The sequence below is a fragment of the Apiospora marii genome, assembly GCF_038362585.1.
Source record: "Apiospora marii strain CBS 49790 chromosome Unknown utg000006l_segment0_segment0, whole genome shotgun sequence".
NCBI classification, from domain to species: Eukaryota; Fungi; Ascomycota; class Sordariomycetes; order Amphisphaeriales; family Apiosporaceae; genus Apiospora; species Apiospora marii.
The window spans coordinates 180,114-196,316 of NW_027117378.1; the positions used below are offsets into that span (position 1 = coordinate 180,114).

A 16,203-nucleotide genomic window follows, 5' to 3' on the forward strand; every position below is an offset into this window, starting at 1 on the left:
CCATTGACTTGAGCATTTGATTCCCCGAATACTCGTGAACTCCAGCAAAAGCACACCCATTTTGAAGCTTCAACCTGAACATACATAAGGTATCTTGCACGCTGCCCGTCGACCCACGATCAATATGCCGAGTGACCCGGATTCCCCCAATTTCTTTGTGCGCTTCAAACACCGCGTAGACGATCAAATCTCCCAGGCTGCCCGCAGCCTCGGGTCCCTTCCGTCATCCCCCTCCTCCTCGTCAAACAACCAAATCCAAGATGGAAGGGCTGACCGTGCTTTGCGTGATGATATCCCGAGCCCTGACAGCAGCAACGACGCATTGACCAAAGCGGATAGCAGCATCAACGGGAACTCCGGCACGGGTTACCCAAAATGGTCGCTCGAGTCGTCCTTGTCCCGAAGGCTGCGCTGGGAGGCGGTGCGTTCCTGGGTCCAATATTCGGCCTACTCCCCGTCCCAGCTCCAGGACACCCTGCCACAGCCCGTCCCCAAGGACGTCCTTGCTTCCTCCCCCACCTCTTTTGAATCCAACCCCAGCGACTTCCCGGAGTCCGGCCCCCGATTCACCTTCCGGGACGCCTTCGAAGACCTCCTGGCCGTGAGCTCCGGCCAGCCCCTCAAGCCGCGCGCCGAGCTCGAGTCGCGGCTCAACGGGGGGACACCCTCAACCCTGCCCCCGCCCCAACTCGGGTACGACTTCGGGTACTACTCCCCGCAACGCCGGCGTGCCCGACAGGCCCATCAAGCCCAGCAGCCCGCGGTTCTGGCACGAATGGGCGGTCGGCCTGACGGCCGCCGGGCAGTGGGACGCCTACTTCGGCCCGCCCGAGGCCTGGCGGCCCGAGGCGCGGCGCATCGCCGCCATCACGACCAGCGACCTGTTCCGGCGCGAGCTCACCGCCGACGAGGCCGCGGGCCACACCCGCCGCCTGCTCCACGACGCGGCCGCCTGCGAGGAAGAGCGGCGGTGGAAGCGATTGCAGATGTTTTGGCCGGGAGAGCGAGGTGCGGGATCGGCGGCACCATCCACCCTGGGGACCCTGTTCGGCGGTTACCGTGGTGCGGGCTTTGGGGAGCCCGCCAGTTTCGAACAACATCCCCTGGCGCGGCTTCTTGCGCTGAGCCTCCCAGAGATGCCGGGAGACAGGGAAGACGCCCGCCGCCGCCGGCCGGATGCCGAGACGGACGAGGACTTGTACGACAACGTTGAATCAGACTATGCGCAGGGCAGCAGAAGACCCAGAAGATTGGATATGCCACAGCCACCCCGAGAGACCGAGGAAACCGGATCCGCACTCGCCCGTCGTTCTCCTCCTTCTCCTCAGGGAGGAGAGACCGGTGGCGACGTCGTCTCCAAGTTCGATAGCAGCAACAACAAAAACGAAGAATGGACCCAGGAGTTCCCCGAGCCCGACGGCGGCAAGACGGTCAAGTCCGTGGCCCGCAAGTCGGGCCCCTGGATGTCCCACGAGATCGTCACGACGACGCGGTACGACGCCGACGGCAACGTGGTCCAGCGCATGTCCCAGCGCCAGCACTCGGCCAGCAAGGAGTTCCGATGGTCGTCATCAGGGGAGGATGACGAGAACGAAGAGAAGAAAAAGTCTTCTTCTGGGAAAGGATGGTTCTGGACCAAGTGAAAGAAAAGATATGATGACGGATAATAAAACGGATTTGGGTTGGAAGTTTGCAGATGGAAGATACCCCCCACTCAGGTACAATGCGATGTATTAGACGATGAAATTGTTTCACTCATTTGGCGCTCTTTTATGCGTATTGGCATATACAACTATCAGACAGGAAATGCACAAGTCGATAGGCAAATTCTTTGGTATCTCGGGAGATATATCTTATCCAACCAAGTTACACAGCTTGTCTCCCCTGTCTCTATTGTTGGCGAGCGCATCTCTCAATAATGAAGGAAATCTCACTTCACATTCAATCGAAACCTGTAAGAAAATGCAATGGACCGCAGTAACGTCGAAACCAGTCAGTTGCTTCGAATAATGTGAACAAACCCCCATCTGATGGGTTCCCTGATATTTTTTGACTTTCCTCCTCCTGAAAGTGACTATGTAACTTTCGACCGTACTACGCCAGCAGCAAAGATTAGATATGCAGGTATCTGATACATGAACAGAGAGGAAACATCCATTTCCTTGGAACAACAGCCTCGTCATCAGCGGCTATTGCGCGCCGTCGCCTTCTTCTTCCGCATGTTTCGTTTCCTAGCAATGATCTTCTGGTCCAGAGCTTGCCGAGCATCGCCACCAACCTTCTTTCCTTCACCATCCACCGCACCCCCCTTAGCAGCAGGAGCAGCGTCCGGGCGGCCCGGCTTCTTGCGATCGCCAAAACCGCCGCCACCCGGCTTCTTGCCGTCGAAGCCGGGCCTCTTGTTGTCCCGGCCAGGCCTCTTGTTGTCTCCGCTAGGCCGCTGGCCGTTCCAGCCAGGCCTCCTGTCGCCGTTCTTGGCCGCGTTGCGGAAAGCGACCCTCCTCTCGGCAAAGGGGGCGTTCTTGGGCGGCTCGGCCTGCTGCGGCGGGTTGCGCGGGCCCTGCGTCGACCGCAGGAGGATGTCCTTGCGCCGGGCCACGACCTGCGCGTTCTCGATGGCGAACTCGGCAATCAGGCGCGAGCTCTTGCTCGTCTCGTTCTGGACCTGGTGGCCGTTCAACCACCGCAGGCCCATGAGCGCCCATCGGTGAGACGAGTACTCGACGAAACCGTAGCCACGACTCTTGCCGGCGCCGTCCTTCACATCCACCTTAGATCCCTGCGCGTTCTCGTACACAATCTTGGCCTGGCGGACAATACCCTTCTTCTTCTCCTTGCGGTGACGCTCAGCCTCCTTGTCTTCGGCGCCGCCTCGGTTGATTTCCTCCTTGGAAAGGGGCTCGCGAAGGCCTGCCTTGACGTCCTTGGAGAATCCCACCACGGCCTCTCGGGCGAGGGCTTTGAGTTCCTTGGGGGTCATGTTGCGGGGGATGTTGCGAAGAGCCAGACGCGTGAGACTGAGATGCAAACTGGGGTTGCCTTGGATCTGCTTCTTCCTCTGGGCAGCGCTGTCGTCACGCATCTGGATCTCCGAGGCGGACAGCAGCGAGTGCAAGGGCGAGCCGGCAGGTATGGCACCCTCGGCGAGCAGATAGAGGCGTCGCTTGTCTCTGTCCTTGGTATCACGCGCAGCAATGCCAGTCTCGGTCAGGCGGGTGGCCTCGTCCTTGTTTACTGCCTGGCTCACCTGCAAGACTCTGCCATCCATGGTGTACATACCCGCCAGATCAGCCATCTCGTTTTGCAGAATCGAGCGCTTGCCGGGGTTGTCGGGCAGCTGTTGGCGGGGAGCACCCCTCACACAAGCGGCAGAATCCTCCTGGTTGTAGAAACACACGAAGCCAGTACCGGCGGGCCGATCCGTAGCACGATCCATGACACACCGGGCATATCTAACCGCGCCGAACTGCTGGAAATGTTCTTTCAGGCCCTCGTCATCGACCGTGAAGGGCAGGTTCCGTACGAAGATGGTCGAGTCGTTATTTGTGGATAGCCTCTTGGGTGCTGGTTTCTCATCCTCCTCCTCGTCTTCGTCAACACCAAGGTCAGCGTCGTCCTCCTCTTCCTCATCTTCTTCGTCCTCATCGTCCTCCTCGTCTTCCATGTTCGCCATTTGGTTCTTCATGAAGTTTCGAAGGTCTTCATCCATCTCCTCGTCCTCGTCCTCTTCGGGCTCTTCTTTATCTTCCGGGCTGTCATCCTCGTCCGCTTCTGCCTTTTTAGACGACTTCTTGGCAGGGGTGGTCTCTTCAGTGGCGTCGCCCTCTTGCTGCTTTGTCCATTCATTCTTGTCGGCGGCCCAGTCGACAGCGATAGGACGACCATCGACGATCGTTCCGTTCTCTCCTTCCATAGCCAACTCGGCATGCTTATGGCGGCGGAAAGTGACGAAACCGAAACCAGCGAGCTTGCCCTTGGACTGCGGAACATCGGCGTACTTGACCTTTCCGTGGCGCTGGAACAGAGCGGACAACTGCTCGGGTGTCTTGATGCTCCACGGCAGGTTTCGGACAATCAGCTTGGCATTCTGGGGTTTTCGCGCCTCGGCCAAATCGGCGACGCGCTGCTCCTTGCGGGAGGCAGTCTCGGTAGCCACCCCAGAGGGCTCGGCGGCAGCCTTGGGTTTTCTTTGACGGGCTTCGGCAACATCCAGGGTTATCTTCTTTCCGTCGAGGGCCTGGTTGTTCAACTTCTTCCTGGCTTCAATCGCATCCTCGGCGTCTGTGAAAGTGACCTACAAGCAGGACGCATTGTTAACCAAGGGATCTATAGGAATGTGTTAGGAGTATTGTAGAGACTTACGAATCCATAACCTCGGGAGGCTTTGGTAGCCCGGTCCTTGACGACAGTGGCATGCTTGACGGGGAAGTAGTTGGAGAAGAACTCGGTCAAGCTCTCGTCGGTTGCCGAGGTTGGGAGTGAGCGAACAAAGAGAGTTCGGTTCTCTTCCACTCGGGGTCGCTTGGTGGCTCTCTCGGTCGTGTCGGCCGTGGTCGCCGTCTCTCCTGCGCCTTCCCCAGCAGTGGCCGTCTGAGCTTGCTCAGAAGCAGCAGCGGCGGCGGCGGCGGGTTTGGAGTCGGTACTTTGGTCCCGAGACCGTTTGAGCTTTCCGGAACCAGCCATTTTTGCCAATCACCTTTTACGAAAAGGTATTGATTGGTATTAGGATGAGTGTGTAAAATGGCCTCGTCCTGTGCGGTGTGAAAGGAGCGAAAAGTTCCTCAAGAAGATATCATGCACTCACTGCTAAAGCCTGTCTGGGCCTGCAGCTACACCCCAATTGCGACCGACCCTGCTACAAGAAAATTAATTGCTTATCAGCTAATCGATAGGCGCAAGTGTGGGGTCTGTCCAACATCGAAGTTGAGAAATGCCAAGACTTTTGGAATCCCCAAATCGATTGACGGACTCTTTTCAGATCAGCCAGCCAAAAAGAGCGTTGCCCAGTAACCCCCACTTTGCCAGCACACTCCTCCCTCATTTGTGTACTTGCGCAGGGTGGGATAACAAATAAAGGCCATCCCTACGCGGCACGCGTATTTTGATCAAATTGATAATCGCAGTGCGCAAGTGCTTGCATGCTACATTTATGCTTACCTATACACAATTCCACTGAAGTCCAATGTCTTTAGTGTTGGTTGACTGAGACCAATTGATCTTTGCCTGTCCGTACCCATCAATGCATGTCAACCTGCCACTTGCATCCCGCTCCCACTTGGTCCCCCTCGGACGCTCTAGCGTCTAAAACAAAAGTAAAGTAGTGTTATCAACAAAACCATAAACATCACCAAAAAGTACCACCTCCATCGCATTTCGACATCTCTACCTACACAATGCCCCCCAGGGCTTCGACAAGGTCGGGCCGTAGTGCCGCCTCTGGCAAGACGGCCTCGACCACTACGAGCACCCGCACAACCCGCGCATCCGCCCCCGCCTTCACCATCCCCGAAGAAGCCCCCGACAGCGCCCTGCGCACCCAAGTCAGCGCCGTCTTCAAGGATGCCCAGAAGAGCACCGCCACCCACCGCAAGCTCGTCGTCAACCTGCGCAAGATCCACGAGTCATGCTGTTATGAGCCGCCGTCGCAACCCGCCGGCAAGGGGTCCAAGTCGCAGGCGGCCGAGAGCCTCGACTTCGAGGAGACCGACTTCAACGCCGAGTTCACCCGCTGTGTCATGCGCGTCATGCCAGTCAAGAAGAGCGAGAGCGTCGGCGAAAAGACCATCCGCTTCGTCGGCCTCTTCCTGCGCCATGCCAACGACAAGGACAACGAGCTGCTCGGCGAGGAAGACGTCGATGCTAGTACCATGCCCGAGACGCCCACCACTCGCCTGACCACCCTCGTCATGGAGACGGTTCTCCCCCTGCTGACCTCCAAGGACAAGTTCGTCCGCTACCGGTCAACCCAGCTCATCTCACATATTATCAACTCACTCGATGCCATCGACGATGACCTCTTCCAAGCTTTGCGACACGGTCTGCTCAAGCGAATCCGGGACAAGGAGGCCATGGTTCGCGCGCAAGCAGTGCTGGGTCTCGGGCGACTGGCAGGCAACCAGGTCGAGGGTATGGCCAACTCCGACGACAGCGACGATAACGCCGAGACTGGCTTGTTGGAGAAGCTACTCGAGGTGTTGCAGAACGACCCCAGCGCCGATGTTCGCCGCTCCCTCTTGGTCAACTTGCCCATTCTTCCCAACACATTGCCCTACCTATTGGAGAGGGCCCGCGACCAAGACCCTCAGACTCGCCGTGCCGTCTACTCCAGGTTACTACCGGCTCTGGGCGATTTCCGCCACTTGTCCCTATCCATGAGAGAGAAGCTTCTGCGCTGGGGTCTGCGAGATCGAGACGAGACGGTGCGCAAAGCTGCTGGTCGCCTTTTCCGCGAGCGCTGGATCGAGGACTGCGCGGGCGTCAGCCCTCCGGCAGAAGGCGAGAAGCCTGCAGAGCCCGCAGAGCCCAGTTTCGACGGACTTCTCGAGCTCCTGGAGCGAATCGATGTGGTCAACTCCGGGGTGGAGAATGGTGTCGCGCTCGAGGCCATGAAGGGTTTCTGGGAGGGCAGGCCGGATTACCGCAACGCCGTCAACTTTGACGACAACTTCTGGCAGACGCTGAGCGCGGAGGCTGTCTTCATGGCTCGCAGTTTCAACGACTTCTGCCGCGCCGACGGCAACCGCAAGTACGAGTCCCTGGTGGAGGAGAAGTTGCCCGAAGTCACCAAGGTTGCTTTCTACCTGGAGCGGTATCTGAACGTTATGATCGAAGCCATCCGCAGGGTCAATAGCCAAGAGGAGGTGGATGATGACGAGGACGAGGAGGACACCGTTGAACAGGAGTTCATTGTCGAGCAACTGCTGCACATCATCTTGACCCTGGACTATTCGGATGAGGTCGGTCGCCGGAAGATGTTCGCCCTGCTGAGACAGAGCTTATCGATCCCCGAACTGCCCGATGAGGTGACGAAGCTTGCCATTGATGTGCTTCGCGACATCTGTGCGCCTGATGCGGCCGGTGAGAAGGAGTTCTGCAGTGTGGTCCTCGAGGCCGTGGCGGATGTCCATGATACCATCATCGACGAGCCTGCCACCGATAACGACGACAATGAGAGCTTCCATTCGGCCCGGTCCGAGGTCGGCGACGACGGCACGCCCCCACCCGACGGCAAGGGCAAGAACGGCCCGGAACTGAGCGAAGAGGAGGCCCGGGCCAAGGCCATCAAGGAGATCATGATCAACATGAAGTGCCTGCACATCGTCCAGTGCATGCTGTCCAATGTCGAGGGCACGCTCCAGGAAAACGATCATCTGGTTTCGATGCTGAACAACCTGGTGGTCCCTGCCGTCCGCAGTCACGAAGCGCCCGTGCGTGAGCGAGGCCTGGTTTGCCTTGGATTGTGTTCATTGCTGGACCGGCCCCTGGCCGAGGAGAATCTGGGGCTTTTCATGCACTTCTTCACCAAAGGCCATTCGGCACTTCAGATTACCGCTTTGCAGATTCTGACGGACATCTTGAACGTACACGGATCGCAGCTTCTGTCAGCAAACCCCACCCTTCTCAAGGTGTACATCAAGGCCCTGCGCGCTGGTTCCAGGAACCCCGAAGTGCAGGGCGCGGCCACCGTCGCCGTTTCGAAGCTGCTACTTGGAAGAGTGGTGACGGACCAGGAAAGCTCTGCCGAGCTGCTCCGGACGCTGGTCATCGCCTACTTCGACCCTTCGAGTTCCGGCAACCAGGGAGTGCGCCAGGCTCTCAACTACTTCCTGCCTGTCTTCTGCTTCTCTCGGTCCGAGAACCAGCACCTGCTCCGTTCCATCGCGCTGGACGCGCTGCATTCGCTGTACCTGGTGCGCGAGAGTCTGGACGACGAGGACGCCGACGTCGACGACCAGATGGCCACGCTCAACGCCATTGGCGCCTGCTTGGTGGACTGGACGGACCCCCGCAAGTGCTACCAGCCGGGCTACGCCATGGACGCGGAGAAGAAGAACGTGAACGGCGATGTGCATCTGGACTTTGCCAGCGACATTCTCGAGAAGCTCAACAGCAATTTCAGCAGTAAGTCATTTGTTCTTATACTTAACTAACCCCCAATGCTCGCGATGGCCATACTAATATGTACACCGAAATTACAGAAGAAGAGAAGAAGACGATCGCGCCCCTGCTCGGAAAGCTCTACATCTCACCTTCATCAACAGAGGAGAAGATCCGCGACCTCTACGACGAGATCTCGTCGGCGGTGGAGGACAACCTGCTGAACGACGCGACGGGCCGGAACGCGCTCTTCAAGATCCACGTGAGCCTGGGCAAGATTGTGAACCAGCTCAACGAGCAGCAGCAGGAGAGGAGCCGAGAGCACAACCGGTTCCGGAGCTCGGTGAGCCGGAGCGTGACGGGCTCGGCGGCCGACCGGTCCTCGGTGGCGGGCTCGGTGGCGGGCGACGAGAAGTCGGCCGTCGAGATGATGATGGACGAGAAGGACGCGACCATCATGGAAGAGGACGAGGGCGAGGAGGACGACAAGTCGGTGGTGTCGTCATCGACCCGGGGCGGCGGCGGTGGGCGCAAGATCAAGAAGGAGGAGATTTCGGATGAGGAGGATGGCGGGGATGCGAGCGATGCCACGGTGCGGCAGCATGAGAAGAAGAAGCAGAAGCATGACGACGATGGGGGCGATGATAATGATTCGCTGGTCGAGGATCTCCTTTCGGATGAAGATACGGAAATGAGCCAGGACTGAGCTGATCTTGTCCGGATCTGTCTGACCTGATGTGGTTCGAAAGAAGAAGGAAAAGAAGAAGAACCAAATGATGTCGTTACGATCATGTCTATGTCTTGTCTGCGTACTTTTGTTAATGAAAGGAAATATTGAATGAATGAATTGATGGGAAGGAAGCGAGGAAGGGAAAGGGGTGGTTTTCGTTTTCTCTGTCTGTAGGGCGGTTCAGCGTCGTCGCATACAACTTTGTACCTCCTTTTGAATTGATTGAAATACTGGAATTGTGTTTCTGGCTCTGGCTAAAGTACATCTCTGTATTGATGCTATGATTGTGGTATGCTCTTCTACTCGAGATCGTAGTCCTGGTGTTTTGCCCATTTCTAGGCTTCTTGGTTACAACGGCTTCATCTACACGTTCTGTCGATGCTGGGTGATTTCCAGTCAATGCCGTCAAGGCGATATAGGAGAACACTGAGCCAAGGACCTCAATGGCTTGGGTGACGACGATGGTCGTCACTGTCCCTGACCGTACTGAGATGATACACCTCCTTCCTAAATGGGCAACCGTCATGGCCCGATCTGGTGTTTGACTCATTCACTGCTCTGGGATAATGATGCAGGCATGCTTCTGCGAGTTGGTGATGATAGTAATAGCTGCAAGCGAACCCGTTCATAATCACAATTCGTTGCCCAGGGTTGCCTTCCTTCGCCTGCCTCCCCGGGTTGTCATTGGGCTATGTGGAGTCGTGATCATCCAGTAGCTGCATGCCAATGTAGTAGCTCCTGCAGCCAACCTCTCGGAAGAGTCATGGGTATGAGCCGGACTACAGTGACTCACACTCGGTATGCTCTGCAATGCATTTCCCAAACCATCCCTCTGGGACGACCAACCGACATGGGATGTGATGAAAACAGGCATGCAAATAACAGTGAAGAGAGGAGTACTTGGATCTCGCAGGAGGGGGATGTTCGTGTATAAATAACCACCCAAATCTTCTACACATTCTCCAACTACGACGAATCATCATCATCACCTCTCGGAGCCACACACTGTAAAAGAAAAACTACGTAACATACACATACATGCTATAAAGCAAGCCACCATTGATTCACCAATCAACGCCCCATTTACCTCATTCACCTTTACCCCCCCTGTAACACAAACCCAACATGGCCGGCCAACCAGCCCCATCCCGCCGCCTATCCATCTCCGACGCCCCCCGGATCGCCTCCTACTCCCTGCACGACCCCGCGCACCCCGAGATCGAGATCGCCCAGGCCGAGCACCGCATCGAGCTGGTCCGCCGCTGGGGCGACGCCGTCATCGCCACCGGCAGCCGCGTCCTCGAGATCGGGTGCGGCCAGGGCAACGCGACGGCCGTGCTGGCCGAGGCCGTCGGCGAGGGCGGGTCCGTGTAAGTAGTCGCATTCGGAGAACCAACGCCCCCGTTGCTCCATCACAGAAAATACTAAGTAAAGACTCATTCTGACCATAATTCCAGCGACGCCGTAGACCCAGCACCCCCCGACTACGGCTCCCCCTACACCCTCGCCCAAGCCCAGGCCCACCTCTCCGCCGGCCCCCTCGGCAGCCGCATCACCTGGCACCGCGCCACCCCCGAGGCCTTCCTCCAGCAGCAGCAACCCGACGACACCAAAACCTGGGACGTCGCGGTCCTCGCGCACTGCATCTGGTACTTCGCCTCCCCGCAGGTCCTAGCGGCCATCCTGCGCGCCCTCCGCGGCCGCGCCGCGCGCCTCTGCCTCGCCGAGTACGCGCTGCAGGCCACGGAGCCGGCCGCCGTGCCGCACGTGCTGGCGACGCTGGCGACGGGGATGCTGGAGGGGCACAAGGCGGCGGGTTCGAGCGAGGCCAACATCCGGTCGCCGCTGGGGCCGGCGGCGATCGCGGCGGTGGCGAGGGAGGCGGGGTGGACCGAGCAGCAGCAGAACTCTACAATCGTGGTGCCCCGGCCGGGACTGTCGGACGGGCGGTGGGAGGTCGGGTTCGTGGTCTCGGAGGAGTTCGCGCGGGAGGTCGAGGAGCAGGTTGCCGACGACAGAGTGAAGGTGGTGCTGCGGTCGGCGCGGGAGGCTACTGTGGCGGCGGTGCGGGGGCTGGGGGAGGGGGAGGGGGTGAGGACGATGGATGTTTGGGTTTCGGTGTTTGCTTAGACTTCCTGACGTGTACGGGGGCGGAGGTGGTCATTTCTGCTGTTAGGCTGGTGATGATGGAAAAGAAACCAGTATCGCGGTTCATGCACAACATTTCTCATATTCCAGGCGTTCATACCGTCCGACACGAGCCCTTGGTGCTGCAGCTGGGGTTTAATGTCCGCATGATCGTGGATCGGGGCGATTGTGTCTCCCAAAGGATCAACAGCAACTTGACAATATAGATAAAATGGGATAGTAGCTCGGCCTCCCTATTCACAAGTGGATGCGAGAGCATACATTGTCTATAGTGAATGGCGACTAGACTGCCATGGATTCGAAATCATTGGCAAGATGCTGAGCGAGGAAATATGAAGAAGGGGAAACCTCCTTCCGCGATGTTACCTATACTTGCCAGGCCAACAGGACCTGACTGAGTACCTACGCCCTTCATTGACAAAACCATCCCGTTACTTGTAGGCATTTGTCATATAGATTTCTAGTTTTATTATTTGTCGTTGTTATCATCCATTTTCTTTTAATCCTTCTCCGCGCCACCTACGGGTCAATACTGTAAGATATTCCAGCAAATGAGCGAAAATGAAGAGACAAAGACAGTAGGAAAACAACAGTATCGCAACAGGGTTTGGGGAAGAAAGAAAGAAAAGAAAAGAAAAGTGACCGCAGAGGGAGTTGAACCCTCTTGCCTTTAAGTATAATATGAATAAGAATACTACCGCTAGGCTACACCGGCCCGGTCAAGGGAGTATCCAGCCAACACGGTTCATAAACCCTGGGTGGAAGATGAATTACTTCGGGTGGAAAGGTGGTTGGGGGGCCTGGGGGTGGGCGAGCCGCCCTCAAGGTTTGGGGATGCCATGGTTCACCGGAACATATCACCAGAACCTTGGGCATGGCATTGTCCTTCTTTCTTCGCTGTTATTCTGAACGGCGGCGCTCGGCTTACTGGTCGCGGCTTTGCTGTGGCAGTCAGGGGAAGCCGCAGGCAGGTTTCGGTGTGAAGGACTGATTGAGCTTGGGAAGAAGCCGGGGTATACAGCGGTGGGATTGTCGGAGTCGTGGCAGTGAGACTAGAAGGGGGTTGATGGTCAAGGTGATAGAGATCATTGCGTCTCAATATTGGCGGGTTTCTCGTGTTTCATTACTTTGCCCACTTGTGTCTGGATTGCGAGAAGAGCATGACATGCATCATGGAACGTTGGCTCAACATTTCACCTCTCGGTTGAGGCCGATATAGAGATATGCTCTCATGACATTTGCCTAAGGATCATCCACGAGGCAAGAAAAGTCCAGACATATGCTGTTATGCATGAGCTTCATTTCCGGTCCAGCGTAAGCCGACCATTCCTGTATTTCCTGTATTAACGCACTGGTCCATCCTGCTCCGAATCAAGTTGACCGCCACTCATCTTCAGGAGCAGCAAGGCATGCCAGGTCTTGTCCCCCTTCTTGCTTTTGAGCGAGATACGATGAATCTAGCAAATATGACCGCTACCTACGAAGTGTGATATTCTACCACGCGAGCATCGACTACGGGGACCTATGGACAGAGGCGCCAGTCATATTGAAGGATACCATCTCATACGTGACGGACCAAAAATGGCGGCTCCGGCTACCATGCTTAGAACATATCTTTATACCTCTTGAAACTTATTTGATTTTCGTTCTACTTGGACAATGCTTGCAATCTACTTGGTACAGAGAGACAGACAGGGACTTATCCTGACCAGACGCCCCTTGCTATATACAGCAAGCCAGGCCATCTGACACATCCCATGCTCATCCCAAGGAGTAGTAACTCTAGTCAATAAGAATCTTCGCCTCCAGCTCCGAATAATGCGACAAGAACGCCTCAAACAGCCGAATCGCATGCTCCACGTCGTACGTTTCCCCCGTCTCGCGGATCGAGTGCATGCTCAGCTGCGGGTTGCCGAGGTCCAGCGTCCGCACGCCCATCTTGGCCGACAGCATGGGCCCGATGGTCGAGCCGCAGGGCGAGTCGTTGCGCACCACGAACAGCTGCAGCGGCACCCCCGCCCGCCGCGCCGCCTCCTGCAGCAGCACCAGCCCGGGCGAGTTGGTGGCGTAGCGCTGGTTCGCGTTGATCTTCACGACGGTGCCCTTGTTCATCTCGGGCTGGTGGCTCGCCTCGTACTTGGCCACGTAGTTGGGGTGCACCGAGTGCGCCATGTCGGCCGACACCAGGAACGACGCCGCCGTCGTCTGCTCGAACGCCGAGCTCAGGTCCACGTCCGGGTCCGAGCTGACGTGCTCCCACGACTTGTCCGACGCCGAGTCGCCGTGGCGACCGCCGGCAACGACACTCAGACGGCGCACAACCGAGGGCAGCAGGTCCGAGTTGGCGCCCTGGGCCGAGGTCGAGCCGATCTCCTCGTGGTCGAAGCAGGTGATGAGGCGGATGCTGGTTTCGCTCTCGAGGCTGGTCGAGTTGACCGACTCGATCAGGCCCATGACGCTGCAGTACGTCATGTTCAGGTTGTCCAGCCGCGGCGAGAAGATGAACTCCTCGTTGAGGCCGCCGAGGCACGACTTCTGCACGTCGTACAGCACGAGCTCGAAGTCGACCACGTCCTCCACCTGGGCCTCGGCGTGCTCGGCAATGATCTCGAGGATGCGGGGGTGGTGGCGCTCCGTCATGGCCTTGAGCGGCTGGAAGTCCCCGTCCGCTCCTGTTTCTGTCTCCTTGTTCTCTTGCGGCTGTGACTGGCCGGTGCGGTTGAGCTCGGCGGCGACCATGCCGCAGATGGGGAAGAGCTCCGTCTCCTTGTTGGGGTCGAAGCTGGAGGCGCGGTCGAGGTGGATGGCGAGGGTGGGGATGCGGACGATGGGGCGGTCGACCTTGATGAGGCGCTGGACGAAGTTGCCCTTTCCGTCGCGCACGAGGACGCGCCCGGCGATGCTCAGGTCGCGGTCGAACCAGCTGTGCCAGATGCCGCCGCCGTACGTCTCGACGCCGACCTGCAGGAAGCCGGCCTGCGACTTCTTGCTGACGGGCTTGAGGCGCAGCGTCGGCGAGTCGGTGTGGGCGCCCACCATGGCGATGGGGTTGCCGGGCTTCCACTGCTGGCCGATGGCGAAGGCGACGATGGTCGAGCCGTTGCGCGTCATGTAGTACTTGCCGCCGGGCTTGAGCGTCGAGGACCAGTTGTCGCGCTCCTTGACGTTGGTGAAGCCGGCCTTTTCGAGGCGGGCAATCGAGGACTGGACGGCATGGTAGGCTGGCAGGGAGCGGTTAGTCGAGAACGTCTTTGCACACCGTTTGAATATGCAGCATTGCATAGGCAGGGAGGCAAAACTCACGGGTGGGCGAGGCGTTGACAAAGTCAAGAAAGTCCAGGGCCGACTTGGGAGGAGACATGATGGCGGTGGACGTGCTGAAGCTGGAGCTGAAGTTGAAGCTGAAGCTCGGGGAGAAAGTGCTCGTGGCGGTGGTGGCCCGGATTCGGAGTCGGGATGCTGGCAGCGGTTGCAAAGTTGGTCGAAGTGCAGTGGACGACGTCAGAACCAGTAGACGGCGGTTCCCCAAGCTCATTTGGTGTTTGATGCTTCGCTGGCGGTTTGGTTTTGGGCAATCGTGGGGTAGCGCAGATCGTCAAGGTTGCCGTTCGCTTTTAACCTAGTCGTGGCCGGTTTTGTTTAGGTAAGAGACGGCACCGTTGTGATCGACATGCGGAGGGGTCGCCTCGGTCTCCACTTCCACTTCTCCATCTCCCGATTCAGGGTCGATGTTATCTTATCGTGGTAAATCAGGGATGCTCGTACATGTGAACTGAAGGTGCTTTACGGTCTATCATGGACGCATTGAATATGGCAGTCATGATTTATCCCTCATCGCTGCACATAGAACCAGTAAGACCGGTTGGATTTACTCATGCTTGACTGTAGACATTGGCATCGGCAAGGCCTGGTCGCCCGGCAAGCGCTCCGAGGGGTGGGTAGACAGCGGGACACAGGGCTAGTAGTAACATGGTAAGCTTTGCTGGTGCTCCCGATTCCAGCTAACGCCGGCAGTATGGAGCATGTGGGATAACAGTTGGTTTGGTGCGAGCAAAACATATTGAAAGTTGTACGTGCGAGTAGATGGATCTGGCATGGCAGTTGGTTATCAGTATAATAGAGAAGAAGCCTTCGTACTACATCGCGAGAACGATAAGAAAGTCCTGCAGATTGAGATTGCCATGCTCGCTTCTTACTCGCCCGACGTCATCATTGGGCAGCCACGCCATCCGCCATGCATAGCAAAAAGAACCGCCTCGAAACCGATTGTTGGACAAGGCCTTTGTTTGACGGCGGCAGAACATTGCAATTAATCATCGATCCCGCGACGGGCCTCCTCGTCACCCCGGTCCGGCATGGAACGCGGCTTGATGCACCCACCCGGCTCGGCTAGAACCGTCGTCGACACGAACACCTCAGGGACGTTACACTAGGTCTCATCCCAAACGAGCCATTGTTCAATCCATTGAACCCGTATTCGTTTCCCGATCGATAATTCCCCTCCCAGTGGTCGCGACATGCAAGTCCGCCCTCTCGCCTCGGTTGGCTACCTCTTACCTAACGTATGCATACATACAGAGAAGCACGCAAACCAACACGAGCATGCGGCCTGCGGGGGTGGCCGTCTGTAAGTAAGCCCACCACGGTGGAGTTGGGCATCGAAAAGAAACAGCCAGCGCATCCGTACCATGCTACTAACTAGCTGAACGGCATTTGCACCGAGTTGGATCAAGAAAGGAAACATAATCGTAGAGACTGCTATCATCCTCACTCTGGGCGAAATGAATGTAGGTAGTAGTTCTCTCATGTGCGATCCCGATTCTCACAGGATTGCTACGCTGCCGCGCTGCTGCATGATGAACTAATAGCGCGCCGATCGACTGGGATAGCCGAAAGGCACAGCAGGATCAGCGACGAGGATGTTCAAAAAAGAGTCGTTGCTTGGGCTGTGCGAGGCTGACGGCCGATGCGCAAGGGTCCGAATTCTTGGGATGACTTTTTTTTCTCTCTTTCCTTTTCGCCTGCCATCCTATCCTAATCCTGTCCCTCCAATGCCTCCATCTATCTCACTGCTCACTCGGCCAGGACCGTGGCCACGACCCGCTGCAACGAGGCAAAGCCAGCTCATCCATCAAACATACGGAGGGAGGGAGATGAATGTTTGCGTACCGATTCTGTGGCTGAGGCATATGACATGAGATTTGGTGATTTCCCACCCCTATGCTCTC

The 16,203-nt window shown here is 57.4% G+C and overlaps 5 protein-coding genes across 5 annotated transcripts; 3 read left to right on the top strand and 2 right to left on the bottom strand.

Annotated features, from left to right (window-relative positions):
* Positions 1-124: 124 nt before the first annotated feature.
* On the top strand, positions 125-1,643 carry PG985_009831 (uncharacterized protein; the record flags this gene model as incomplete). Its single annotated transcript, XM_066829599.1, has 2 exons — positions 125-693; positions 740-1,643. 2 exons carry the CDS (start codon positions 125-127, stop codon positions 1,641-1,643), a joined length of 1,473 nt encoding a protein of 490 aa, XP_066681989.1.
* A 539-nt stretch (positions 1,644-2,182) lies between these two features.
* Positions 2,183-4,683, bottom strand: PG985_009832 (RNA recognition domain-containing protein; the record flags this gene model as incomplete). Its single annotated transcript, XM_066829600.1, has 2 exons — positions 2,183-4,294; positions 4,363-4,683. 2 exons carry the CDS (start codon positions 4,681-4,683, stop codon positions 2,183-2,185), a joined length of 2,433 nt encoding a protein of 810 aa, XP_066681990.1.
* A 710-nt stretch (positions 4,684-5,393) lies between these two features.
* PG985_009833 (uncharacterized protein) lies at positions 5,394-8,803 on the top strand (the record flags this gene model as incomplete). The annotated part of the gene is made up of 2 exons (XM_066829601.1): positions 5,394-8,121; positions 8,199-8,803. The coding sequence occupies 2 exons, from the start codon at positions 5,394-5,396 to the stop codon at positions 8,801-8,803; spliced, it is 3,333 nt and encodes a 1,110-aa protein (XP_066681991.1).
* Positions 8,804-9,952: 1,149 nt separating this feature from the next.
* Positions 9,953-10,957, top strand: PG985_009834 (Methyltransferase ustM; the record flags this gene model as incomplete). The annotated part of the gene is made up of 2 exons (XM_066829602.1): positions 9,953-10,197; positions 10,285-10,957. 2 exons carry the CDS (start codon positions 9,953-9,955, stop codon positions 10,955-10,957), a joined length of 918 nt encoding a protein of 305 aa, XP_066681992.1.
* A 1,800-nt stretch (positions 10,958-12,757) lies between these two features.
* PG985_009835 (aminopeptidase I zinc metalloprotease) lies at positions 12,758-14,336 on the bottom strand (the record flags this gene model as incomplete). The annotated part of the gene is made up of 2 exons (XM_066829603.1): positions 12,758-14,196; positions 14,279-14,336. The coding sequence occupies 2 exons, from the start codon at positions 14,334-14,336 to the stop codon at positions 12,758-12,760; spliced, it is 1,497 nt and encodes a 498-aa protein (XP_066681993.1).
* Between the last annotated feature and the right edge of the window lie 1,867 nt (positions 14,337-16,203).